At 41.0% G+C, this 27,994-nt stretch overlaps 2 protein-coding genes and 1 long non-coding RNA gene across 7 annotated transcripts; 2 read left to right on the forward strand and 1 right to left on the reverse strand.

Annotated features, from left to right (window-relative positions):
• The first annotated feature begins 19 nt into the window (after nucleotides 1-19).
• LOC113421712 (uncharacterized) lies at nucleotides 20-4,523 on the forward strand. 2 transcript variants are annotated; one of them, XM_026682258.2, is made up of 5 exons: nucleotides 20-292; nucleotides 1,068-1,193; nucleotides 2,249-3,079; nucleotides 3,651-3,683; nucleotides 4,378-4,523. In XM_026682258.2, exons 2-5 carry the CDS (start codon nucleotides 1,082-1,084, stop codon nucleotides 4,425-4,427), a joined length of 1,026 nt encoding a protein of 341 aa, XP_026538043.1. In that variant the 5' UTR covers nucleotides 20-292; nucleotides 1,068-1,081; the 3' UTR covers nucleotides 4,428-4,523. The 2 variants fall into 2 exon arrangements, with proteins under 2 accessions (XP_026538043.1, XP_026538040.1); XM_026682255.2 differs by having other exon boundaries at nucleotides 1,073-1,193.
• LOC113421696 (uncharacterized) lies at nucleotides 3,701-27,993 on the reverse strand. Of its 2 annotated transcripts, none has more exons than XR_015745566.1 (3): nucleotides 27,847-27,993; nucleotides 23,278-23,442; nucleotides 3,701-5,938 (listed from the first exon to the last, which is right to left on the reverse strand). It is a non-coding gene; the product is annotated as an uncharacterized LOC113421696 (long non-coding RNA). The 2 variants fall into 2 exon arrangements; XR_015745565.1 differs by lacking the exon at nucleotides 27,847-27,993 and adding an exon at nucleotides 27,522-27,624.
• Nucleotides 5,833-25,217, forward strand: TMEM219 (transmembrane protein 219). 3 transcript variants are annotated; one of them, XM_026682218.2, is made up of 6 exons: nucleotides 5,833-5,970; nucleotides 23,271-23,437; nucleotides 24,000-24,213; nucleotides 24,310-24,418; nucleotides 24,491-24,602; nucleotides 24,716-25,217. In XM_026682218.2, the coding sequence occupies exons 2-6, from the start codon at nucleotides 23,279-23,281 to the stop codon at nucleotides 24,842-24,844; spliced, it is 723 nt and encodes a 240-aa protein (XP_026538003.1). In that variant the 5' UTR covers nucleotides 5,833-5,970; nucleotides 23,271-23,278; the 3' UTR covers nucleotides 24,845-25,217. The 3 variants fall into 3 exon arrangements, with proteins under 3 accessions (XP_026538003.1, XP_026538001.1, XP_087801130.1); XM_026682216.2 differs by lacking the exons at nucleotides 23,271-23,437; nucleotides 24,000-24,213; nucleotides 24,310-24,418; nucleotides 24,491-24,602; nucleotides 24,716-25,217 and adding an exon at nucleotides 11,319-14,160 and having other exon boundaries at nucleotides 5,836-5,970; XM_087945004.1 differs by lacking the exons at nucleotides 23,271-23,437; nucleotides 24,000-24,213; nucleotides 24,310-24,418; nucleotides 24,491-24,602; nucleotides 24,716-25,217 and adding an exon at nucleotides 11,240-14,166 and having other exon boundaries at nucleotides 5,875-5,970.
• Nucleotide 27,994: the final 1 nt, after the last annotated feature.

Here is a 27,994-nt window from a genome sequence, read left to right on the forward strand (position 1 = left end):
CCACCCTGCGCTGGAGGTCACATGATCCGAGGAGGCCAAAGGGGGAAACCGGTCACGTGGCGCGGGCTGGCTGGATATTTGTGCCGAGCGGGCTTGGGGGGGAATTGCCTGGGCCTGAAGAAAGCGGCAGGCGGGAGCAGGGAGCTCTAGAGCGCGGCGGGGCCTGGTTCTGAAGGTCGGGGTGGGGCAGCAGGAGCCTTGGAGCAAAGCTAAGGTGCTGCTTCGCTTTGGGGCTCTCTTCGAGGGGAGCTTTTTCAGTTTTTAGGTCGAGGTTCCTGGCAGCCTTTTTCAGGTGAGCTGGAGGTCGGCCTTTTTTGGGAGTGGGGGGGAGTTTAGCTGGGCCTTCCGCGGACAAATTGGGGCAAGAGACACCCGAAGGAGCGGGCGGACCTTAACGGAAATCCTCCGGCCCTCCAAAAAAGCAGGGAGGAAGCTTGGGTTGGGCTTTTGGGAGCCGCTCTAGAGGGCAGCAGAGCTCCGGGCAAAGGAGGGGTGGAAGTCGCATTGGGCGTGGGGCGCGAGGAAAATCCTCTGAGAGGGAAGAGGCGTTTTTCAGGCGGCCCCGCAGCTTTTGTTGCAGTTGCTGAGAGGGGGGGATCGCGCGGGCTTGGTGCTGAGTAACGCAGGAAGGGAGAATTGAGTTTTTTGAGGCTGCTGAGGTTGAGACTAGGGAATCCGCTCCGTATGTGTGTTTTGTAAGCATTGTACAAGAGTTTGTATAAGGTCATTTACTAGGGGGGAGAAAGTTTAGGGTATTGAAGCAAAAGGCACGGTGAAGAATAACGAGGGTGGGTACCGATACTAAATAACCCATTTAATGCTCTGCTCTCTGGAAGCATTGCAAATTTGGAACAGGGCAAGAAATTTGGGGGTTTCATTGGAGAAGCTTTTCATAGTTCCCAACAAGTGGCATAGTTCCCAATCTTCTTAGTTTGAGAACTGTTTTAACAGTGTAGAGTCATCATCAGGAAGGTTATATTTTCTTGAGAAAGGGGGCGGGGGTTGGGGCTGGACTTCAGTCAGGTCCCTGGTGTTCAATACCCTTCGCCTCCTTGACCTATTCCAAGCCCAGGTTGAGGCCATGCAGAAAGAAGAACTGGGCATGGATGAGAATCACAACCCAGAGGAAGAACTGTGTCTCCTGGGAGGAAAGAAGGAGAAATGCCATAATCTCAACAACCGTATACGAACAGGTAAATTAGCCACTGGCCAATATTTTATGTTCTAAGTTGTTTGAATCTGTTATAAGGCTTGCACAAATTCAGGTGCCTGGGCACTCTGGTCTTAACAATTTGATTTGAGCATTAAAACTGTTGAAAGGTGTGAAGACATTGTTGTCTCATGAAGGGGACTGAAAGGTTTGAGTTTATGCCATGAGCTTTGACATGAAAGCCTTGTGCTTAACAACTTGATCAGTTGCCATTACTGATTAGGAAAAGCATTAAGTGAATGAACTGATATTACTAATCATTCAGTTTCTGCCATTTTTTTGTCTTGCTTCTGTGCTATGTATGAAGGAAATAAAACAGTTCCTTCCCCACCAACCTGTTTGATGGTTTTATCAAATATCTTCCAGAATTGTATCCTGAGTCCTTGTTTGGGCTGAGAGTTAGCATGCTTTTCTGACCAGAATGTGAAGCTAGCTAATTGGTCTATTTGCATTCTATTAATCCAAAAAAGTTGTCTAGGTTAGAAACTTATCACGCAGAGCTAAATAACAAGGAAAATAAAAAGGTGCTGAGTAAAACCTGTTTTAGATTTAAACATTTGTTGAACCCCAAATTATAGCACAGAAATTCTTTCAATTCTCTTTATTTTGCAATGGCAACACCATTATTTTCTTGAAAGTTGTAATATTACTTGGGAGATTTAGTAGCTTCAAGGATGGCTTTTTAATGAATGAGAGCTAGCCATTGGGCATTCTCCCATTCCACCTTGAGAAGAAACTATAATGGCAATAGGAAGTTAAATTTCAGCATCCTGTTTCTTCATTAAACTGAAGAGGTGTTGCACGGTCTAGGAACAAAATGCCCTATACAAATATATGGATGCTAGCCTGAAATGACTTAGCATCTATTACTGAACTTTCTCATGCTAATGCAGCAGTCTGTAGGAAAGGTGGCTACAGAGGGAAAGTAGAAAGGGTTTTTTTCCCAAAAGACTTTCAGTGAAATATTTTAAAGGGGGAAAATGTATGTGTATTTGCAGTTAGTGACAAAGAAATCTCAAATTTGCTTTCCTTCTTCAGGATCATGGGAGTCAAATGGATATACTGCAAGTTCTGAGATAGTTGATGAACCCAGTGTTCCCCTGAGTCCTTCCAACAGCCTTAACATCCGCAATCTCCAGCTGTCTGAACGAGACCCTCCCCAGCATACCCGCCGTTATCCTCCTAATTTCCATCATGGCCGGCCTTTCCGTCCTGCCTACCGCAAAACTTATCGAGGCAACCCCTCAGATCGCAAGGAATGGGGACCTAGCACTAATGGCCACCACTGTCCTCCAGAGGGTCTTTCCAATGGGCGATGGCAGCATCGACGCCGTGGCTATTCTGACTCACCCTCCCCATTGTCTTCTCCCGAATTGGAACGAGTCAGCACTGTCAAAGCCAGTGAGAAGCCCACTGTTACATCTAATGCCTCCAGTGTAACCACTGAGGAATCCGAGAAGGAAACATGGTCACTCTTTCGGCCCCTTCCTGCTTTCCCAGTTGATAGCAGCAGTGCCAGGATCATTCCCAAGATCTCTTATGCCAGCAAGCTGAAAGAGAACTTGGATCAACCAGGCAAAGCCTGCCATGTTCCAGCCTCAGCTGTCCGCACCACTAATAGCCTCCCCAACTGTGTCTTGGCGCCACCCCCGAGCAGTCCCCCACCAACCAATAGCAGTCGGCGGCAGCACCTGGGAGCCATCTTCCAAAATGAGTGGGGCCTCTCCTTTATCAATGAGCCAGGAGCCGGGCATGGAGGGGGTGGTGGAACAGCACCAGTCAAGGAGACAGAAAATGCAGATGCTGAAGTGTGTTGGGAAAACATGGAAGCCAATGACTGGCAGGCTGCAAGAAATTATCACTTCAAAGGTAAGATAGCCTTAAAAAGTACAGACTGCACAGGGAAGGAGATGTCTGCATGTTTTGAGGCTGTTAATCTATTGGTAGCAGAATATATTGAGCAACTTTCAATTTTAAGTCATATTTCAGGTGCATAGAACCCAGCTATTGCAATTAGCGAAAGGGGGCATGAATAATATTGTTTGCCCATAAAAAAACAGAAGGGAAATAAGAGTATTCCCCTAACTTCATCTTTCATATTTCTCTGGTAAGGGTACATTGACTCTTGGAATCAGTTTTGAATTAACAGTTTCAAAAGTGGTCTGTCATTCTCTGTAACTCTTTAAAAGGCTAAGGAAAAAGTGTCTTCATTAAATTTTAATGGAGTCAACAAGAAGCTTTTGTGTTTCATTAAGGACTCTTCACATTTTACTTCCAATTATTTGAGTATTACTTTAAGTTTTACCATTTAATTTTAACAGTCTTCCTGAAACTTCCTATTGGACAATAAAGACAATCAGAGAGACTTACAGTAGGTATTCTTTAGAAATAAATACAGTAATGCTTGGCTTCTAATGTTTTTTCTTTTCTTCTGATACAGAATGGAGCCATATATGGGAGCTACATAGTCAAGGTAAGCAATGGAAGAACTTTCTTTTAGTTTAGTTTACTTTATTGTCATTGCATCTTGTACAATGAAATTAAATACCAAATTAAATCTAAAAACATTTTAGAATTCTTAGATGAATTTACATTATGAGATGGTGGTGCAGCTAAGCTAGTAATGCGTACTCTAATTGCATAGGCAGCTATTTTTAGCTTGAATGTGGATTATATGGGACCTCTGCAGTGTTTTCATACTCTTAAAGTTGGTTGAAGTTAAGAATTGTATTTAGTGAAACAACTACTAGTCCCTCTGGTGGCTTGAGATTTGCAGGAGGGCACAATTACATGAAGTAAAAGTTTGCAAGTGGAAAGTAAATTGGAGGAGGGTGGAGGAATCAGGAAAAAGATGTGCTGCGCCATGGTTTGTGGGAATATCATTTTTATCAAAAACAGCCTTCCCCCATTGAATGCCCTTTCATATGCTGGGATGACTATGGCCATGCTGGCCGGGGATCCTGGGAGTCCAAAAAGTTTCTGCCCAATGGTAGATAAATTTATACAAGTAATTTTGCATCCAAGATTCTATTTTATGGGATAATTGTATAGACTGCAGCAGATATGTAGAGGGCATCCTTTAAACAGCCTTTGTAACAACATCCATGTAGCATTTCTCTTTAAAGATACACTTTTCACCACACTTTCCATTTTATTTTTTCTTCTAGCTCCTAGCAGAGTGATGGTCTATTCTGAAACTTTGGATGGTAAAGGTTAATTCCACGAATATCCAGGGGAAGCACTGCTAAGATGTGTGGGGTGAATGGGGAGAGGCAAGGCAACCCTCCCAACCCACTTGAAGATTGAAGAGTCCAGGCATCTTGAAAGGGAAGCTATGCCACCTGCCTACCTCCCTTCCCTTGCTGTTTTAGCCTAAATTGTTCTGGGTGGGGCTCATATGCCTCACCCATTCTCCACCATCTCTCTGATTCAATGCTCTGGGTTCTAATTTCTTCATATTTTTTTCTGGATTCCCCTGAAAATAAAGGCAAAAAAAAGAATTTATTTAAATTCATTTCTCTTTGCCATAGTGGTTGGTGTCTTATTTAACACAGAACTTTTGTATCCTGCTACCAGGACAAGGCAGTGAGGCTGGCTGTGCTAAAGGGGACAGAGGGGATATTTTGAAAGAGATGAAATTTTCCCATGAATTCTTGCAACTTCACAGAGTATCTTGGGACTTTTCTGTAGACAAGCTAAGAAATAATGCTAGTGTAATTTCTTAATTTGTCTTTGCTGTCGTTCAAACTGGTACAGTATAAATACCATTTAACAGTCATGAAATTTAAGCAAGTCCCTTCTAGTCCTTTTCCCTTAGGATTCTACCATGTTTAGTAAGCTGTAGTGCTTACTGAGCCCAAAATGTCTAGTAGTACTAAGAGGGGAAGATATAAGATTGCATCTCAGTGATGTATGAAAGCAATCCTTTGCTGCTGCTTTCCTTCATTTATTTGAATTATAAAGTAGCCTTCTAGTGCAGCAGAGCAGGTTGATGCCTTTTTAGACTTCCCTGAAAGTCAACCATTTGACTCTATTGTATGAGGTAATACAATTTAATCTAATTAGCTACCTGATGTGGAACCTCTTAAATGTAAATTGGAGTCTTTTTTTTTAAATGTTACTGCTTATAAGAATTCTTGCTCTTGCTCTCGGCTTAAAAATGAGAATATGTTGACTCTCCCAAGTAACCAAGAGAAATCATTGAATAAAAAGTAACTCATCGATTTCCCAGTCTAAGGAAAAGGCTGCTTGTTCGAGAAAAATAACACAGCGGAGGATGGACGGGTAAAATGAACGACTTCTAATGGTTACCTCAAACTATTTTTTTTTAAACTCCCTCAAACGCGCGCGGTAACCCTCAGTCAAAATGGCTCTCGGAAGATACAGCGCTCCACTGAGGCGGCGGGGGCGGGGGGTGAGGAGGGGAAGAGCTCCGCTTCTCGGAAAATACGAGCTCCCAACAACCTGTTCCGGAGTGGGGCGTCAGCGTCCACGTATCTGGGAAAGTGGGCAGCGTTTCCAAGGGAAATCGTAAGCGCGGAACGCGGCTACGTCACTTCAAAGCGACCTCACGCGGGCGATGACGACTATGGCGGCGCGTGGGAAGGTGGTCATCTTCGCCCGTGCTCGAAAGTGTTGAATAGGGTCGACCCGCCAAAAGGAAGAGGAATCGGCGGGAGCAGCTTCCTCTTAAAGGGGCAGTAGCGTCTGCCGACGGCCTTCGTGAAGCTGCGTTGAAGAGAAAGAAAAGGGGACGGGAGGTAAGACGAGGCCCTTCCTGCTCTTTTCTCCCGCCAGCGGTTTTTTTTCCCCCCCCGAAAGCAAAACTTTCGGTCAGAGCTGTCGGCTGCTAAGCACTGACAACTACAAGTTCTTTAGGATTTCGGTTTAGCTGCCCTAGACCGAGACAGTTCCATTGAGTTGAGTGGACTTCGCTCAAGGGCTTGCGTGCTTTGACGGGCAGGGGCATAGGAGCGGGGCAGCATCGAGACAGGCTTTGAAAGACAGAACGGGCTCCAACGGCAGGACTTCCCCACTCGTGCCTCAATCTCGCCATGCGGTTAGGGTAAGAGGGCTGGGAAAGCTGATTCCCCATGGATTTACTGGAAAGCTTTAGATCGGGCATTTATTTCTCAGCAGGTCTTCCTCGGAGGATTAGACAGGGAAAATAACGAGAGTCACATGTCCTTCACTGGGCTCCAATAAGGAAAACTTACGCACAATAAGAAAAAAAAATATTTGATCACATGTGTAGCCAGTTTCGCATATAAGAACCAAATAACAATACATCCTTGAACCCAAGCTTTTTCCGCATCCATATTATGGTTGCATGCCAAGCAGTGAGTCATGAGAAAAAAAACTTTATTTCATTTCCCCAAGCTCTTTTTTAAGGGATCCTTAGTCCTTCTCTAAGCTTGCTTGTTTCCTTACAGACGTTTCATTACCCAAGCTGGGTAACATCATCAAATGCTAGGGCCCCTCGTTTCAATTCTCCTTTATTGATGCTCTTTTTTGTTTCTTCCATCACTAGACACCCACAGTTAAGTAAAACATTCTAATGGACAGAAGTCTGATACAAATAGGGTTTTGGAGTCAGGGCAAAATAATGACTTTCCTCCCTTTTCTCTCATATGCACCATTTCTCTTGTTCAGCAGGAGAAATAAATAGCAGGATGTCTGCATTTTTCGCTGAATATAAGCCATATCTCACTGCCAACTCTAGCTTTCCATCTCAGAATCAATGTGCCTGATTATTATAAGGCAGTTTTCCTCATACCAGCTATTCATGACATTCCAGGCACAGAGAATGTAGATCTCAGTTACACAGGCACACACTCTCCTAAACATGTATTAGTTTATTCAAGCTCACACCCTTTGTTCCAGAGGAAGACCTGACTTCAGTTTTAATAGCCTTTCTGAACTGGAGAAAGTTATGCAAGATTGGTAGATTCAAAAAATTACTTGGCCATAAATAATCCTTAAAAGACCAGGAACATTTTATTTGGACTAAAAAAATTGATGGGAAGGGGAACAATCTTCAAATTTTCAGGCTGAGATTGAGTCCACAAGTGGGGGTGGGGGTGGTGGAAGTACACTTCATCAAGATACAGCTATGTGACCCAGACTGTTGCTCTATTAATATTGGAGAAAAATAAGTTAACTGTAGCTCAGGACTATAAGCAAATATATCTATGAACTATCTTCCTCTTAATGTTTCATTTGGCTTTTGTATTAAAACATTTATATATTGCCTCTAGAGATCATTTAAACAAAACGCAGATGACTTCATCTCTTTATTATCAAAATATTTTTTAATTTTCTTACATGCTTTATATAACAACTTTATATAAACATCTTGTTTTAATCAAACTAGTAAGAAAGGTGGGATAAAAATAAATAATGCTCCCAATAGCTTATACAACTGTTGTGGTCTGTGTCTTGGTTACAAAAAATATGGCTTGACGGTTTAAAATGTAGGAAAAATACTATTAAAAATGCTAAAAAATACTAGATAGTCCTTGACTTACGAAAGCCCAAAATTTCTGTTGCTAAGCAAGACTCTTAGGTGAGTTTTGCCTCATTTTACAACGTTCTTAACACAGTTGTTAGGCAAATCATTGCTATAGCACGGTTGTTAATGAATCTGACTTTGCTTGTCAGAAGGTCACAAAAGTTGATCACATGACCCTGGGACAGTGCAACTATTATAATTATGAACTAGTTGCCAAGCACCCAAATTTTGATCATGCGTCCATGAGAATGCTGTAAGTAAAATGATTGTAAGTCACTTTTTTCAATGCAACTAACTTTGAACAGGCACTAAATAAATGGTTATAAATTGAGAACTATCTGTATAAACACAATCCCAATCCATATAACAGGATTTCTGTAAACCCAATAAATTGTTTCTTTTTTTTCTTTCTTTTCTAATTAGAAAGCAACAGAATAGGGGTCTCAAAGGAATGCAGCCATATTACATAAAATATCCTAAAGGCTAAATTCATACACATGCAAAAGTGCTACAAGTATTGAATGTTTAAAATTATTATTAATCCAGTTATAATGTAACAATAAAAATGGTTGATAAAAACAAAGTACGTTGCATCAAAAATATTTTATCGCCATGACTACAATCTCCAATCTGTTTACTCTTTTACATCTCAGTGCAGTTTCTGTGTACTTCCCTGGTGCTAACCAGCATAGACAAATTACAGCATCATTGCAATGTTCCCTCCGTAAGCCTATATGGTCATCATATGCCAGCATAGTGAGCGCACACAAAACAGCAGCAGGACAATGACAATGAAGAGCAACAGCCTGCTGTGATAGGATTTGGGCTCTGACAGCCCATTAAATTACTGAGCTATTATGGGTTGCACGTGACAAGAGAGCAAGGAGGGATAGGCTCTAATGTCTTTTATTTTTGAGTAATAATAGGCTGCAGGGAGGAAAAACTCAGCAGGTTTCAAGCCCCTGCACCAGTTATAAGGTAATGTTGGAAAAGCCCATTTAACCTGCAACGAAGCGCCATGGTTGATACTAACCAACAATGGAGGAGTAATGTTGGGGAAGATGATGGAACTTCTGAGATGGCTAAATTGATTCCTTTGATGAGAAAGAAGACTATCTGTGTTTATTGCTGACTGAAAACCCTTTATAGTTTTTTTTTGCGTGAAATAGAAAAATGAACTTAAGATTTATGATTTTGATGATTATATAAAATAGATTACAAAAAGAGAGTCATGTTGCAACTCTGGAACGAGAGGTAAATTTCTGTTTATAACTGATGTAAAGAAGATCCGAAGCTACTCGTTTCTTTTTTATCTTTCACTTTTTTCCCTTGCCCTTTTAACTTTCTCCTTTATTTCCTTTCTTCTTTTTTTTACTTTGTATTAGTTTGTAGAATGTTAGCTTTTTTATTTTTAAAAAAATATTGAATAAAAATACCCCTCAAATAAATGGTAGTTGATAAAACCTTCAAGCTACATGCTAATATTAATTTTCTCAACAAATAGCTAATAGCCTGATTTAATAGCTTTCCTAGTTATTTTTTTAACAGTTATATAACAAGACAATTAATGCAGGGGACTTCTTAAGAGATGAAACTATACAGCAGATTCTTGGTTTGATTTTGCCTGCAGGTACTCCTCAACTTACAACCACAATTGAACCCCAAATTTCTGTTGCTAAGTGAAACATTAGTTAAGTGAGTTTTGCCCATGTTATGATCTTTCTCACCACTGCTATTAAGTGAATCACTACAGTTAAGTTAGTAACATGATTGTGAATCTGGCTTCCCCATTGACTTACTTGTCAGGTCACAAAAGGTGATCACGTGACTCTGGGACACTCCAGTTGTCATAAATATGAACCAGTTGCCAAGCGTCTGGATTTTGATCACGTGACCATGGGGATGCTGCAATGGTCATAAGTGTGAAAAATGGTCATTTTCCACACTTATGACCATTTTTCAATGCCATTGTTACTTTGAACAGTCACTAAATGAGCTGTTGTAAGTCACAGACTATCTGTATTATTGATTTACTAGATTTTTTTTTGCAAGCCACCCACTTATTCTCAGCCTCAATACGTTTACAAATTAGATCACAAGCATAAAGATTCCTATAATAATAAAGCTGTTTGCATACCTGAAACGACTATACAAGAAGGTATGTGCTGTTCAGTTCATGCAACTTGGATGTTATAATGTCCATGATGGGCATTTATACGAAGCAAAGGTAGGAATGTGCTAACAAGTCACATAACTAAATTAGGCATTTGAAAAGCTAAAAAAGAGGGAGTCTATACTGATTGTACTGAGAGGGACTCAGATTGATTAGAAAATGAACTGTCCTAGAGAAATACAATTAGAATAATAAGATATTGAACAATACCTATTATGCCCTTAGCGTTTAAATCAAGACTACCTTTTCTATTCAAAGCTGCATCTGTCCAATTTACTGCATTTCTATAAGGGCTGTCATTTCTACCCTGCCTGGTAGACTGGAAATAATTATGTTTAGGGACACGGATGTCAAACTTCACACATCACACCGTCACATGACATATCATGGTGTTTTTTCCCTTCAAAGGGGCTGGGGTGGGTATGGTCTGCACGTTACACATCCGGCCCACAGGCTGCCAGTTTGACACCCTGGTTTTAGATCTTTGAAGATTATATTGCATGTAGTCTTACAATGATAAATTACTTACAGGTGGTCCTCAACTTACAGCCATTTGTTACTGACAATTCAAAAGTACTGAAAAAAGTGACTTACAACCATTTGCACTTGACCATTACAGCACCCCTACATTCCCATTATCAAAATTCAGGTGGTTAGTGTTCGGCATGTTTATAACAGTTGTAGAATCTGGGGGTCACCTTTTGCAACCTTCCCAGCCAGCTTCCAGCAAGCAAAGTCAATGGGGAAAGCCAGATTCGTTTACAACCACCTGATTCATCTAACATCAGTAATTTGCTTAACATTGGCAAAAAAAGATCATAAAATCAGGCATGATTCACTTAACAAGTGTTTTGCTTAACAGTGGAAATTCTAGTCTTAATTGTAGTTGTAAGTCAAGGACTACCTGTACAGTATTCTTGATTTAAACTGCTTGATCTGTCCCCATGATTTCTATCCTTCCATTCTAGAATATAGTATTCATATTGCTCAGTTCATATAGGATGCACTGTCAAGTCATGTAGCGATAATATACATAATGAGTGTCTGCGCCTGTATAAAGTGTCTTCCCTTTATTATTGGGCTTGGCAGGCCTAGAACTGGTAGAGAGGATATATTATTCCAGTTGTTTGTTAGACGTCATGGATTCAGCCATGCTAGCTTAGTCGTGGCTCAGTGTGGAGAATGTTTGACTGAGAGTTGGCCAGCTGAAATATTTGTAAAAAAAAGAGAGAAATATTGATGGAAAAAACATGTGACTCCCTGAAAGTTTAAAATGTTTTTAAATGGAGAATGTGTAATGGTTGAATTTTGTGAAACTGTTTTTTCTACTTTGTATTTTTTAAAGAGATCTTCACAATTGGATTATAAATATGACTCGTAGTGAACTAGAGCCAATTACAATGTGTTACCCTTAAATTCAACAGTGCCTATCCAAATGAAGTGCATTGGACTGCTTATGAATGATCCCTGATTGGTGATGTCATCTCTGCCTTGACCAGGGGGGAAAGGTTTTCTGTCACAGCATCATCTCCTCCTGGACCTGCTGTTACTGTTAAAACTGGCTAGATAAATGGAGCAAGAGTGCTTGGCTCTTCTTGCTACTTGTGTTCAAACTTCTCAATTGCTAGTGCAACAATGGATGCTGAACAGGCGTACTGTGGTATTTGCCATAGCAAGGATTCTTCAGCGGAGGCACTTTCGCCAGTCAGCTACAGTGCTGAGGCGCATCCTCTCAGCTAGTGTCCGTCGTAAGAGAGCCTTGCTACGGCTTCATCGCAATGCTATAGTCTCTGTGGTTACTATGGTTTACTCATCTTCACCAGCACTGCATTATGAGCACGAGCTGATGGCCCTGTCTGAGCGATCACACTGGATGCTCCCCAGATGTAGTGAGTGGTGGGAGCGAATGATTTCTTCGGAACAGGATGACAAGTGTTGGATTTCTTTATTCAGAATGTCCCGCTCCACACTGATGTATATTGCTGAGGAGTTGCGTCCTGCCTTACAGCGTCGAGACACTGGCATGAGGTCACACATTCCTGTGGAGAAAAGGGTGGCTATGACCATTTGGAAACTTGCACATCATGACAGTTACAAGACTGTCTCGGAGCTCTTTGGAGTGGGAATTTCATCAGCCTGCTCAATCTTTGAAGAAGTCTGCGAGGAAATAAATAGTCGACTCCTGGCCCAAACAATTTTGTTGGGCAATTCACAAGATATTATGGAAGGCTTCAAGGATATGGGTTTTCCCAACTGCCTTGGTGCAATTGATGCAATCCATATCTCCATCCTGTGCCCTCCCTTCTCTGCCGACTCCTACATTAATTGCAAAGGGTTCTATTCGATGGTGTTGCAGGCTCTAGTAGATAGTAAATCTCGTTTCACTGATATTTATGTTGGGTTTCCAGAGAGATCCCATGATTCGCGCATCTTGCATAACTCTCCTTTTTTCAACAGCATGGATGAAGGCACATTTGGCCCACAAACTCCAACAGCACTAGAAGGGGTTTCAATGACTCCTGTTGTCATTGGAGATCATGCCTATCCACTTCGCCCCTGGCTAATGAAACCATATCCAGCACCAAAAACTGAGGCCCAAGAAAAGTTCAACGATAGACTTGCCAAATGCCGAACATGTGTGGAGAGAGCTTTTGGGGTCTTGAGAGCTCGCTGGCGATGTTTGCAAATGAGACTGGATGTAAGAGAGAAGCTCATTCCTGTGGTCATAGCTACATGCTGCATCTTACACAATATTTGTGAGATCAAAGGGGATGAGCTCCTAGAACCATTAGAGAGTCCTATAGCTGCTGATACCCAGAGTGCTTCAGCCAGGCCAAGGGTGCCACTGTCAGAAGCTGGACTTACTAAGAGAGCTTGCCAGATCAGGGCTGCGTATTGTTCCTATTTTGAAAAGAACCCTCTCTAGAACAGACCAAGTAATTTCAATGTGTGAGTGGCCTGATTATATGATACAATATCGTTACACTGATGTAATTGAATTTTTACATAAAAATAAAAAAAATGAGTATGAATAATCTATTGCGTTATTATATAAGAGATCTGCTTCTCTGTCACTTCCCAGTTGAATACAACATGCTCTATAAGGAGCATCCCTTGAACAACACTGGGAAGTTTCAACTGTTATAGAATGTAGCATCAAAGTTCTGCACAGCATGAGGCCAGATTGTGGTAGAATGATTTTGTGCTTGGTAGAATTTGGTGTGATCCTGGGCACAAAGCAGGGTATGATCTTAGCATCATTATGTCATAATGAAATATACAAAGGTTTAAAATAAAAAAGACCTTTTGTTCATGACCCTTCTAGCCAAGCTAGTCCTATCAAAGAGGCACAATATGTTAAGAAGGAATTTCTTAATGCAGAGGTCTGGGCCCAAAGTCTGCAGAACCAAAAAGGTTGTCGACCACTGGCCTAATGGGATTCAAAGTGATCAGGCATTACAGCTTGAAGATTCAGTGCCAAGTCACATGGACTGGGGTGAGATGAGCCTGTGACTTTGAGGAAGAAGCACACCTGAGAATGATCAGATAAAGATGTCCCTCATCTACCTAGAAGAAATCTATTACATTGCTAGAATTCTATCCAGGCACACCAAAAAGAATCCCAAAAGTTGCAGATCCTTTGATGCTGGTGCCACAATCTTTTTTTCTCATATTCAAAAGCACACCAAATCATATGATAAATATTTGGTCTCCAAAAGGCCAAGGTTTTCGCTGCTAGGCACAGATATTCTCATTCAGTTTCCTAGTCTCAAAGTTGTAACTGAAGAGAATCAGAATTAAAAAATTATTGTTCAAGTAGTTCTTGTAATCTTATCTGACTCCAGTGAAAAACTGGACTTTAAGAAATTATGTTGACTATTTCAGTACATACCACGGGGGATCTTCACCAGGTTTATCAGGCAAAGAGCAATAGGGTCCTAAAGGCAGAATGAATTATTAAAATCATCCACAGCTTGAATATCTTTGTTACTGTCTGGATAGCAGTGGCATCAAAGGAAATATATAGAGCCAGCTATGGTCCCACCAGGGCATCATTTGACTTCGTTCTGTGGTCTTGAAAAGAATCACCTGGGTTGGTGGTTACCTGCTCTTACAGATAGGTTGATCAAAGGGAAATTCCCACCCTTTTTCAGTCTTCTGAAGTCTATAACTGGACACATTTGTCCTGAAACATTTTGCTATTTATTGTGGTATTCGGTGAGCCCTTTATGTACCCTGCTGATATGAATAAACATACGTTCAATTGTCATCAATTATTTGGCTTAGTGTAAAGATCCCTTGATCTGGTTCCACCAGATAGTTTAAACAAACACTGTTAATTATATTATCTATTTGCAACAATATTTGCCACAACCTAACCAGATATAAAGGGGTGTTCACAGCCAGTAATATTATCCTCAACTTTAGCTGTTCATAAACAGTGACAGTTGATGGGATTATAATTCCTGCATCATGTTTGACTGGCCAGATTGGCTGCGATTAGCCATTAATGCAACAATTGACCTTCTTTACTTGACATCTTGTGAGGTAGGCTGCTCTGTGGAATGACCTGAGATCGAACCAAGCTCTTATCTTGCCAGTGACATTGGGATTGGCCTCCTGGATATTAAGGCGTTCATCAGCAGATGTACATGAGAGAGGAATAGTTTCTCTCATGTTGATGGTAGTTCCCTATAGCAGAACATATTTCAAGGGTACGAGTGTGCTCCTGGTGAAATTAATTATAAAACTCAATTCCTATAAGCATCAAAGTGACAGTATTCACTGTTCTTTCCATATAAGGAAATCTGATGAGATCACCCAAATGAATACATGTAAACAATATGAATTCTGAGGTGTTGCACAAAGAGTTTTCATAAATATAGTACTGTACTCTGGGACTGAAAGGTCCAAATGGGAACATTTTAAACCAGAACTGGTTCTTCACTCAAAAATATAAAGAATCTCCATTAAGAAGAACTATATTAAGATGTTTAATAATTTAAAACTGACAGATCCATTGAGGCTAAAAAAAATCATCTCATTGATTTCAACCAATGTCTTGATTCTAAAAGATTGAGGCATGTTCAGTTCCCAAGATTCTAGATGGCTTTCTCGGTTTTTGTCACTGTAAATGAGAGACATGCTGGAAAAACTCTCGTGTGCAGGGACATGTTCTGTGGAACAAATGTCCAGTAAGAGGGTTATTTTCTTCATTCTGAGCTGCTTCTCTCTCTTTCTGGAGATGAAGGATGATAGGATATTTTCTTTTTCTAGCACATAACCCAACTGAATACAGTAGTTTATAAAAACCCATCTGTTCATGCATGTGGTTTCCAAGTTTGCAATGGTTTTTCTGTCACACTCCCCTCCCCCCTCCCAATAAGACAGTGTTATTAATTTAAGGGGCATTTTCCTAGGTTCTTACCTCTGCTTTGCTTGCTAATTGTCTCTGTTGACAGGCCTGAGAACTCTTAATATTTATTTTCCAATCTGCTTCCTGCCTCACAAAATTGTACAGATACTCCTTGACTTATTACAGTTCATTTAGTGACAATTCAAAGTTACAGTGGCACTAAAAATATGACTTACAATTTTTCAATTACGACCACTGTAGCATCCTCATACTCATGTGATCAAAATTCAGATGCTTTACAGTGGGTTCATATTTATGATCATTGCTGTGTCCCAAAGTCGTGTGATTCCCTTTTGTGATCTTCTGACAAGCAAAGTCAATGGGAAGCCAGATTCACTTAACCAGGTTACTAACTTATCAACTCCAGTAATTCACTTAACAACTGCGGCAAGAAAGGTCATAAAATGGGGCAAAACTCACTTAATTATATCCACATATGTGTTTCTGGTGATATGAACATTTTCTCTGCCCCAAGTGGTACAACTTATTCCTAATCCTAATAGCATTTGAACTCTCTCCTCTCCAAGGTTAACTTTGATATAAGTATTGCTTTATATCTCCCAGAGTCATATTCATATAAGTGGGTGCTTTCTTACATCTATCACTAAAGCAAGAATTAAGAAAAGGGAGCAGAGTTGCATATGGCCTGAGAATGCAGTCTTTTTTCTACAGAATGTCCTAACAATTAGAAGTGGAATAAGTAATCACCAACCCCTTGATTGTGCACACAAATTGAGCACCTTTGAGATATTTCAGAAACTTGAATATAATATATGTAACTGGAGAAGCCCTCCTTGATTTGAAAATTCAGGGGAATATTGGATGTATTCTATCTGGTCAATTTACAGGTAATTCTCAACTTATGATCACAACTGAGTCCAAAATCCATGTTGTTAAGTGAGAAATTTGTTAAGTGATTTTTGCCCCATTTTACGACTTTTCCCGCCATATTTGTTAAGTAAATCATTGCAATTGTTAAACTTCCATACAGTTGTGATGACCCGGGGCGTGACAGAAAAATAACAAAGTCACAAAAATAGAAAAAGTCCCTTTAATGCCTCCAATTTGGCCCTAATGTCCAATTATCCTGGCTGGATATCAAACTCTTAAAGAAAACACTTTACAGAGGGAGTAAACGCAGTTTACACCCAAAGTAAAGTTAATTCGAAATAAAAAACACACCACACTGAAGGAATTACTAGGGCAGGCAAGGATGATTAATTGCAGACTTCTACCAGATAAGCAGCAACACAGTTGGGAGGAAGCCAAAACACAGATAAACAAGAATGCATGCTTTGCTTCCAGCAATTTTGCCATGTGCAGTTTGTCCTTTTAACCGGTCCTCCCAGCTGCAGCCCATGAAGGGGATCAGGGCCGCTTCCGCCCCCATACACCATGCCACTCACGTTTCTCCCTTATCTGCTCCTCCCTGCATGCCCTAGGATGAAGAGGGGATGGGCCTGGATCTTCCTCTGAATGCCCATCCGGCCTATGCCCTTCCCCAGTTTCCTCCACAACCACCGGAGCCACACTCCCACTCCCTGTCAGCTGTTCCACCTCTCCCTCCGAATCAGACTCCAACAGGGGCATGACAACAGTATAGTTTGAAACCTCGTAGTATATACAGGTAGCCCTCGACTTACAATCACAACTGAGTCTAGAATTTATGTTACTAAGTGAAAATTTGCCTCATTTTATGACTTTAGTAGTCAAATTAGTAGCACCATTGTTAAGTGAATCTGGCTTCCCAATTGAGTTTGCATGTCAGAAGGTCACAAAAGGGGATCACATGATTCTAGGACACTGCAACTCATAAATGTGAGTCAGTTGTCAAGCATCCAAATGTTAATAACATGACTCTGGGGATTCAGCAATGGTCATAAGTGTGAAAAATTGACATGTCACTTTTTCTGTGCCATTGTAATGGTCATTAAATGAACTGTTGTAAGTCAAGGACCACATGTATTCCTGTTGGCAAGACCATAGCCAGAACTATAACTGGATTCCCAAGACATGTCTCAGTGTGTTTATAGCAAGCAATATAAAAAATGGATTGATGATCCTCAGAAGTATCTGGAAACTGCCCAAGGAGCTGCTGATCCAGTTCTAGAGGAATCATTGAGTCTGTCATCTGCACCTGTATAACTGTCTGGTTTGGTTCTGCAACCCAACAGGACAGACACAGACTTCAGAGTAATTAGGATTGCAGAAAAAACAATTACTACCAACCTGCCTTCAATCAAGGACCTGTATACTGCACGAGTCAAAAAGAGGGCTGTGAACATATTTACAAACCCCTCACATCCTGGACATAAACTTTCAACTCCTTCCCTCAAAACGCTATAGAGCATTGCACACCAGAACTAGGCACAAGAACAGTTTTTTCCCGAAAGCCATCACTCTGCTAAACAAATAATTCTCTCAATCCTGTTCAACTATTACAAAGTCTGCACTACTATAACTGTTAAATCTTGTCATCATTCCTTATCACCCATCCCCTCCCACTTGTGACTGCATGACTGTAACTTTGTCGCTTGTATCCTTACGGTTTATATTGACTGTTTCCTAATATGATTTGATTGCTTATTGTACCTTATGACTATTATTGTGTTGAATCTTATGATTCTTGACTCTTGATGAAGGTATCTTTTCTTTTATGTATACTGAGAGCATTTGCACAAAGACAAATTCCTTGTGTGTCCAATCACACTTGGCCAATAAAAGTATTCTGTTCTATTCTATTCTGTTCTATTCTATTCTATTCTATTCTATTCTATTCTATTCTAAACATCAGAAATTTTGGGCTCAATTGTAGTCATAAGTCGAGAATTACCTGTAGTGGTCTATAGGCCAAATGGATATTATTTTCTTCTGTACCTTCTTACCCACTTCTTTGGAAGTAACACAGGAGTTTCATTTTATCCTTATTTTCTACAAAGATTGAGTCAGCATGCTTCCCCCAAATCCTTTAACTGCAAGTTAGGCTTTTAATGGATAGTCCATTTCTCAGTTTTTGAACAAGTACTTCTGTGCCAGCATTCCATAAATCATGGATCAGGCTGCAAACTCCTTTTATAAGTTTTGCTGTCTTGGGTAATTTGTTCATGCCTTATCCTAGAGATTATGACTCCTCTTAGCACTCATTGGGAGGAAGTCAATGTGCCCATATCATCAAAATCAGGTGATGATGGAACAGACAGCCTCAATTTCCAGTATAGCTATTTTCTATACTCATTGCAATATTGTCTGTTCTACAATCTGTTGGATCAGCACTACTGGCTCATTAATACAAAATGTAATTATCTACTCCAAAATATACCAGGGAGGTACAACCTCCTTGCAGTGTGGAAGGTGGAACAGGCTTGGCTGTTCATAAGAAATGGCATTCTAAAATCTGAGTGGGGACCTCACTTTAACCTTATCAGGATCTTGTGATCCCTTAGAGTAGGTGTGTCAAATTCAAGGCCCATGGGCCAAATTCGGCCCTTTGGGTCAGCCTGGAAATAGCAAAGGACCAGCCTGTGGTGCCTCTGGCAGCCAAAACGGAGCATGAGTTGCCCTGCTTTGGCTGGCAAGGTGCTGCAGGAGGCGTCTGGCCCATCTCTCTCTCCCCCACGCCCCACGTCGACTCACGGAGAACCTCAATGCTGATCCGGCCCTCAAAGAAATCCAGTTTGACACCTCTGCCTTAGAGCCACTGATAGTAGGGCTGCTGAGTCTACCTCCAGACTGAACATCTTAGCTGACCTGTTTAAGTTTCCTTGAAAATAAGTTAGTATTACTCAACCTCTAATGTGAAAATGGATTACATCAAATCATCATCTGTTCACCTGACTCAAGTTAATGAAGAACAAACCCCAGACATCTCACATACTTCTTTGCAGGAGATAATGATTGCTAATACTATTTATTTTATGTGCAATAAACATAGTAAAAAAGAAAGTAATATTGCTGAACACTGAAAAGCCCAAAGGTAAAGTGCTCTCACGTTTCAGTTTGTCTGTCTCTGACATATAACCTGTGTTCATTTTCCTTCTGCATCTCTTTTGTCCATGACTGTTATTTGTTTCTTCATTTTTTACACAGGCACAAAACAATTTTGAGTAAGCAAAAGTCGGAGAGTAGGATTTCCTAGATGAGTTTCTTCCTCTTTTCCCCTGAGCTGATCCTTTATTTCCTATATTTTAGCTCTGGGGACTTCCAATTAAGGTTCAGCAGGGCTTGAGCTTCCATGTTCTATATGGGTGGATGAGAGCCAGCAGGAGCTTATTTTTTCTCAGGATTCCAAGCCTGCCTAGGCTAGCTCATAGCTCCATCCCTCAATATATACAGCTTAAGCCCCTTACAGCAGTACATAAACAACAACAAAATGAGATTCTCACAAAATTAAAGTATACAGCTTTATTATAAAGAAAAGGAAATTAAGTTACAGCATCTAAGAAAGTAGATGTGTATTACTTGATTCTTATTTATTGAGTATTTCGTAGTGGAGCCTTCCTATTGCCATCATTTTTTTTCTGAGACTTGGTTTAATGAAGGGGATGCAAATTGCATATTTTATACTATACAATGTTCCTTTGTTTTTGTTCTGCTATATTTTGAAAGTATCCATTTTTATTTCCATGCTCAAAGAATTTCACCACAGTCTAAAGTAGTGCTCCCAGTTTTATTAACATTTTAATAGAGAGAAGAGGAATCTCCAAGACTTTTTTAGCTTCTGTAACAGTACTGGTCTTTGGAAAATTGCTGTTAGTATTGTCTAGTCCTGGTCTGGCTTCTGTAGAGGCACTGCTATTGGTGTCACCTGGTGTTTGTTCAGGCCACTGGAAGGCAATTGCAGCTGACATAACTTGGAGCCAAGTCCATCAGGACAGAGAGGCTGCCAGAGGGGCACCAAGAAAAGCTTTGGCTGCATTATAAAAGGCTCAGTGCAAGCCCTGCCACTTGCCTCCTTTTCTCTGATCCAATCTTCTGGAAGCTATTATTCCCATTTCTATTTGAGGAGGCTGATGATCTCCAATTCTGGGCTATCAAATAGTCTCTCCATTATAGCCTGTTTTCTATGCACTGATCATTTTACTTGCTTGTTGGCAGCCCATAAGATGAAACCAAGAGAGAGAACACTGCTGCTTCTACCAGTAATAGGCAGAGCTAAAGACTGAAAGGAGTTTTCTCCTTGGGACAAAAAGTCTCTCATATGTACACTGCTCAAAAAAATAAAGGGAACACAAAAATAAGACATCCTAGATCTGAATGAATGAAATATTATGAAATACTTTGTTCATTACATAGTTGAATGTGCTGACAACCAAATCACACAAAAATTATCAGTGGAAATCAAATTTAGCTACCCATGGAGGTCTGGATTTGGAGTTACATTCAAAATTAAAGTGGAAAAAAACACTACAGGCTGATCCAACTTTGATGTAATGTCCTTAAAACAAGTCAAAATGAGGCTCAGTAGTGTGTGTGGCCTCCACGTGCCTGTGTGACCTCCCTACAACGCCTGGGCATGCTCCTGATGAGGTGGCGGATGGTCTCCTGAGGGATCTCCTCCCACATCTGGACTAAAGCATCCCCCAACTCCTGGACAGTCTGTGGTGCAATGTGGTGTTGGTGGATGGAGCGAGACATGATGTCCCAGATGTGCTCAATTGGATTCAGGTCTGGGGAACGGGTGGGCCAGTCCATAGCATCAATGCCTTCGTCTTGCAGGAACTGCTGACACACTCCAGGCACATGAGGTTTAGCATTGTCGTGCATTAGGAGGAACCCAGGGCCAACCGCACCAGCATATGGTCTCACAAGGGGTCTGAGGATCTCATCTCTGTACCTAATGGCAGTCAGGCTACCTCTGGCGAGCATATGGAGGGCTGTGCGGACCCCTAAAGAAATGCCACCCCACACCATTACTGACCCACTGCCAAACCGGTCATGCTGGAGGATGTTGCAGGCAGCAAAACGTTCTCCATAGCGTCTCCAGACCATGTCACGTCTGTCACATGTGCTCAGTGTGAACCTGCTTTCATCTGTGAAGAGCACAGGGTGCCAGTGGCAAATTTGACAATCTTGGTGTTCTCTGGCAAATGCCAAAAGTCCTGCATGGTGTTGGGCTGTAAGCACAATCCCCACCTGTGGACATCGGGCCCTCATACCACCCTCATGGAGTCTGTTTCTGACCGTTTGAGCAGCCACATGCACATTTGTGGCCCGCTGGAGGTCATTTTGCAGGGTTCCTCCTCTCCCTCATTGCACAAAGGCAGAGGTAGCGGTCCTGATCCTGGGTTGTTGCCCTCCTACGGCCTCCTCCACGTCTCCTGATGTACTGGCCTGTCTCCTGGTAGCGCCTCCATGCTCTGGACACTACGCTGACAGACACAGCAAACCTTCTTTCCACAACTCGCATTGATGTGCCATCCTGGATGAGCTGCACTACCTGAGCCACTTGTGTGGGTTGTAGACTCCGTCTCATGCTACCACTAGAGTGAAAGCACTGCCAGCATTCAAAAGTGACCAAACCATCAGCCAGAAAGCATAGGAACTGAGAAGTGGTCTGTGGTCACCACCTGCAGAACCACTCCTTATTTTGGGATGTCTTGCTAACTGCCTCTGCTTTCCACCTATTGTCTATTCCATTTGCACAACAGCATATGAAATTGATTGTCAATCAGTGTTGCTACATAAGTGGACAGTTTAATTTCACAGAAGTGTGATTGACTTGGAGTTACATAGTGTTGTTTAAGTGTTCCCTTTATTTTTTTGAGCAGTGTATATTAAAATAATTTTAATAAAACCATTAAAAGAAAAAAAGAAAAAATAAAGCTTTTAATATTCTTCCCCTTGTTCTAAAATTATGTATTACTCTTTCTTCTATAATCTATCCTGTCTAATCATCAAAAGTATGTCACAAGTTCATTTTGTGCAAAAGGTCCATAAGAGCTTCTAGTCAGCAATCAATGTAATGTCTTTTCTCTAATCGTTAATTTATCCATTTCAGCAAAATCTGTCAACCGTTTCTCCAAATTGGGACAACAAAATCTTAAGTATTCTGCTTTCTAGGTAGAAAAAAATCTTAAGTATTCTATTTTACTGTCTGTTTGTTAATTATATGATAGATGGCTGAGAAGATTGTTTAATTTCCTATACTTGTGCTACTACCAGTTTGATAGAATATCTTTTTGTAGTGAATTTTCAGGTATGAAGTTTTGAATCTTCATGTTCTCAGACAGGATGTGATTTTGAGTAAATTATAATATCAGCTAGAATATCCAGTTCTTTACCTCCATAATTCCAGCTGTTGTTGTTTTTTTGAATTTCATATTATTATAGTTTGCTAACTTCAAATACAATATAAGATAATCAGATGCTGACTTGAATATGAAAGTATCACAAAATTATGTTAAGTTAAATTACAAATTCTCCTACAGATTCATAGGCAGATTCATCCAGTTGGCATGGTGAAGAAACTAGCTATTTTTAACTTCAGTAGACATATCTTCAAATAAAGAGAATAGACATTTTGAAACTCAGTGGGCAGAAATATACAACCTTTTTCTTTGATGATGTAACTGCAGAATGCAGATTAAGAATCTTTCTTTAAATATTCCCATATCTGAATGCACAGATTAAAAAATCAGTTTTCCATTTCATGACTATCACAACTGAAGTGTAATCTTAAACAAGCAGCCTTCCTTTGTACTTTTTGAGTGTATAGTCCCATGAAAGATTTTCATCAGTTCAAATTATCTAAGCAATAATGAAATTAAAGTAATATTTATTTACATTCACATTTTGACTTTTGAAATTAGAAAATCTGAAATACAGTACCATACAAAAACAAAAGATACATGTTATCAATCTCTTTTCCATTTTTTCTGGCTGTTCTAGTAGTTTCTCCTGGAAATGTTTTAGATTTTCTAGAGCTAGGATGATACTACATCCTTCTTACCCTCACCTCTAGGGCTTACCATGGTCATCTGCTCCCTACTGGCCTCCCTGCGTATCTGCCTGGAACGACATCCACCTCTGGTCTCCTTCTTCTTCTGCCTCCTTTCACTGGCTCTTGCCTTTGTTGGTTTTGCTGTCTACATCCAGTCACACGATATTCATAATCCTGATGTCAAAGAGGTGAGCTAGAGATTAGAAATTTAAGTAAAAACTTAGGCCAGAACATGGGATAAAATTGGATTTCAATTATTAAGAGAAGACAGCAGAAAAAAACTTAGGAATAATAAAGGAAAAACAGTAATGGAAACACTATTTTCCTTTGCTGTTTTCTAAGTACAAGTTGATTCTCTCTAGTGAAGGGATAGTTGAAAGTTGTACTTTCAGACTGATTGGCTACAGTTCTATTTCTCTATCATTGTCTTCCAGTTTATAGATAAATTACAATTTAAAAAATTAAAATATATTTTTTTCTCCAAAAGGGAGCTTTAAAATTCAGATATTTTGTTCTACCATTTGCAGTAAAAAAAAATCAAAAATGCAAAATTTTAAATTCAAGTTTAGCTATTGCTATCTACAATTCATAAATCCAGACATCCCTCATTGTATTGTGACCTCTATTCTGAATAATTAACAAAGGATTTTAAAAGTGAGGTCATATGGAGTTTGATAGATATTTTAAGGAAAAAAGCAAAAAAAAATGAGAATAGAAGCAATGCTCATTCCTTTTTCCCTTATTTCTAAGGATTGGGACTCTCTGCTGAAATCTCTTGCACATTTAATGTTCTGTATCACAAATAAAACTCAGGGAAATGTCATATCACTTCCTTCAACTGCTGAACCTCCTACAACTGTATCTATCATGGTTGGCTTGACCTTTGATCTTCCCAATGGCACAGATCTTCCCAATGATACACATTTAGGTCTGACCATCAGTGGGACAAAATTGGGTTTCAGAGGTGAGTGACCACCAAATCTATTTCAGTATTTTCTCAAGCATTCCGATTCATCGTTCACCTTCTCTTGACATTTCCTTCCATTAACTCCATCCACAGGTCCAGATGCCCAGAAATCAATTCACCTCTTAGCTGTTATTACAAATTCATTATCCCGCGAGAATTGCCTTAGGATCATTGCACCTTCATCCCTTCTCCCTAAGACCAGGTGAGCTAACAGGAAGGGGCGTTGTTACAATGTTTCTTTATTCATTAATGTAATATTCCATTTTGTTCCCAGAAAGCCACCAAAATGTGTAATAAGGAAACAAAGCATGACTTTGGAAATGCCAGGGATTTGCTATCAATCACGTTATCAAGCTAACCCTGCCCTATCCAGCATGCTAGATCAGGTAGGTAGGTAGATATGGGCAGTGGTGTTATAGGCAATATCTGAACGCTAAAACTGGTTTGCTCCACAATATATTGAGGGAAGATGATTCACTATCATTTCTTCTACTCTCAGGCGGATCGTACCCTTTGCAGCCAGCGTCTCCTCATGACCAGTGCTTTTCTTCTCTGCCTCTGTGCCACGCTATGTTGTGCAGCTGGCCTATATTATCGCCTCCCCAAAGACAAATGGGGCCAAATCTAAATGGATCAAGCGAGTGCTATTCATGCTACATTCTAGAATACTCAGGTGTCCTCCTTTCTGTAAACAGCTATACTATGTAAAATTCATTATTTTGGTTGGTGTGCTGCTATTTTGGTTCACGAAAGATATGATAAACTTATTAAATACAAAAATTGTAATTTCTTTGTATTTTAAGTGGATATTCCACCAATGCAAATTGCTAATATAATTATTATATATTACAGGACTTGAACTATATACACTATATACACTCAATAGTGTAGTTAGCCTAAATTAATGATCATTGTCACTAACACTTCTATTAGGAATAATTATATAATATTGGATTTCATGATTAAATATAAATAGCATCAAGCAATGTGCAAACAAGAAATCCTCATAATTCCTTTGCTTGTTTTCAGTAACTATATGGTAGTTTAACTCTGGCAGTGTTCCTCCTGTCCCTCCTTGCACAAAGGCGGAGGTAGCGGTCCTGATGCTGGGTTGTTGCCCTCCTACGGCCTCCTCCACGTCTCCTGATGTACTGGCCTGTCTCCTGGTAGCGCCTCCATGCTCTGGACACTATGCTGACAGACACAGCAAACCTTCTTGCCACAGCTCGCATTGATGTGCCATCCTGGATGAGCTGCACTACCTGAGCCACTTGTGTGGGTTGTAGACTCCATCTCATGCTACCACTTGAGTGAAAGCAGCGCCAGCATTCAAAGGCGACCAAACCACCAGCCAGAAAGCATAGGAACTGAGAAGTGGTCTGTGGTCACCACCTGCAGAACCACTCCTTTATTGGGGATGTCTTGCTAACTGCCTATGCTTTCCACCTGTTGTCTATTCCATTTGCACAACAGCATATGAAATTGATTGTCAATCAGTGTTGCTACCTAAGTGGACAGTTTGATATCACAGAAGTGTGATTGACTTGGAGTTACATTGTGTTGTTTAAATGTTCCCTTTATTTTTTTTGAGCAGTGTATAATCCAGTGATGTGTTTGGCAGAATTAAGAACTTGCAGCAAAAACAAACAAACTCCGACTACAGGTAGTCCTTTACAACAGTTCATTTAGTGACCATTTGAAGTTACAACTGCATCATTGCAGGATCTCCAAGGTCATGTTATTTACATTGATGTTTGGCATAACTGGTTCATATTTATAACAATTGCAATGTCTATGATCACCTTTTACAAACTTCCGACAAAGTCAATGGGAAAGCCAGATTCACTTAACAACCATGTTATTAACAATACAGTGATTCATTTAACAAATGTAGCAAGAAAAATTATAATATGGGGCAAAATCTCATTTAACAAATTTCAATTGTGGTTGTAAGTTGAGGACTACCTGTACTCAAATTAATATGCCAACTCTGGCTACAACTGTATATGCTTACTGATGCCCTGTGGAGTAACAGCAAAAATTGCGAAAGGTAAAAAATACACCTATCTAACCTATAGTATTAACCTATAGTATTAACATTGTACCTTAATTTTTCATTCTGCTGCAGTGTTTCCATTTTATGATACCCAGCCATACTTTCCACAGCAGTGTTTCCCAGACTCCAGTTTTAACCAAATAAGTGTTGGAAGGGATTTTTTAGGTCATCTAGTCCAGCCCCTCACACAAGCAGGAGCCCCTACACCATTTTTGATAGTCGGCAATCCAGTCTCTTCTTGAAAGCTCATTTGTCCCTTGCTGACTTTCTCAATTACTCTACCTAGTACTTGAAGCTGTAGCAAGCATAGTTTTCTAATCATTTTAGGCAATCTGTTGTAATTATTTTAACTAAAGCTCTATAATTTGCTCTCCCCACTGTTTTTTTTTTCCATTTCATGTTAGAACTTGCAGCCATTTTTGACCGACATTGTGGACTCCCTTGTTCCTTCGCCTCTTTCCCTCCAGAGGCCACGTGTAAAATCTCGTGCATTCCATCGACATCCCCAAGTTCAACCTAATCAAAGAACTCCCTTTTCCACACGGAAGGCGGGCTGGACGCGAAACCCTCGCAGTAGCCCAGCCAATCCGGGTCAAATACGTCATCAGGATAAACAATCCCAGGTTGGTCGCTGCAGTCTGGTCTCGGCGGACCCAGCTAGGCCAATTCATGTGATGGGGGCAGGAGGGGGGAGGACGGGTGACGCGCTTCTTTCAAAACTGGTGACTTCCGTCATCTAACCCAATGTACGATTGTTAGCGTTCTCTACCGCCTTTTTACCAGCTGCTTTGATAGTTACGCCTCAAGAAGAGTGAGTGGCCTAACTTCACCTCCCTCGTGTTGACAAGAAAGGAAGAGGCCCGACCGGCACGGGCCTGAATCACGCCGGTGCGAAAGGCATTAAAACTGCACATGAGGTGAGGGGAATAAGCACGCTGAGAAGACTAGAAGAAATTGCGACTCCCGGACCGGGGAGGCTCGAGCTCCAGGGCGCGCATGCACCCAAGCCCTCTTGGAGTGACGGTTTAACTGTCGCCCAGCGCGCCCTTTATTTCCCCTCTTTGAACAGCTGTCATTGAGCCCCTCCCCCGCCGTCCCAGGCACTTCTCTGAGCGCGCGCGCGCACCAACCAACATCTTTCTAAATCTTGCCCCAGTAACAAGCTGAGCGAAGGAAGCTCCGCCCTTAAACTACCTCGGTCTACCAATCAAATCCCACGCCCTTCCATATTGTCCCAATCAAAGCACACCTGAGGGTACGCGGGCGTCCCAAATCTGACTTCTTTCACTGAAGGGCCGTTATTTCCTCCCCCACCATCAAGACGTCGATCTTACTTGCACTTGACCTTCCTGATGTTCCTCGTCCAATCCTAAAAGGGCAAATTTCAAGATCCCTCCCCTCGTTTTACATATTGTCAGTGTAAACGTGTCCCCGCCCATTAACGCTAAGACAATCCAATGGAGTCGGGATTTGTTCCTTCCCTCTTTTACTGCGCGTGCGTTGCGTTCCATTCAGTAATGCCGTCCTTCAATAGCTCACAGCACGCTCCTCGCCCCTCCGTTCGTGCTACTCACCTTTTCCTCAAGAATGACCCGAGCGGGACGCATGCGCACAGTGCCCCACCAAAACGTTTTACGCACCAAGCTGGTTCAGGTTCTGCACGAAGTTCGCCGCTTATTTCCGACTGTGGCGCATGCGAGTTTTCACGGGTTCCCGCCCCTG

The sequence above is a fragment of the Notechis scutatus genome, chromosome Z, assembly GCF_049901735.1.
Source record: "Notechis scutatus isolate UNSWTSFEM ecotype Mainland chromosome Z, rNotScu1.2, whole genome shotgun sequence".
Lineage (NCBI taxonomy): Eukaryota > Metazoa > Chordata > Lepidosauria > Squamata > Elapidae > Notechis > Notechis scutatus.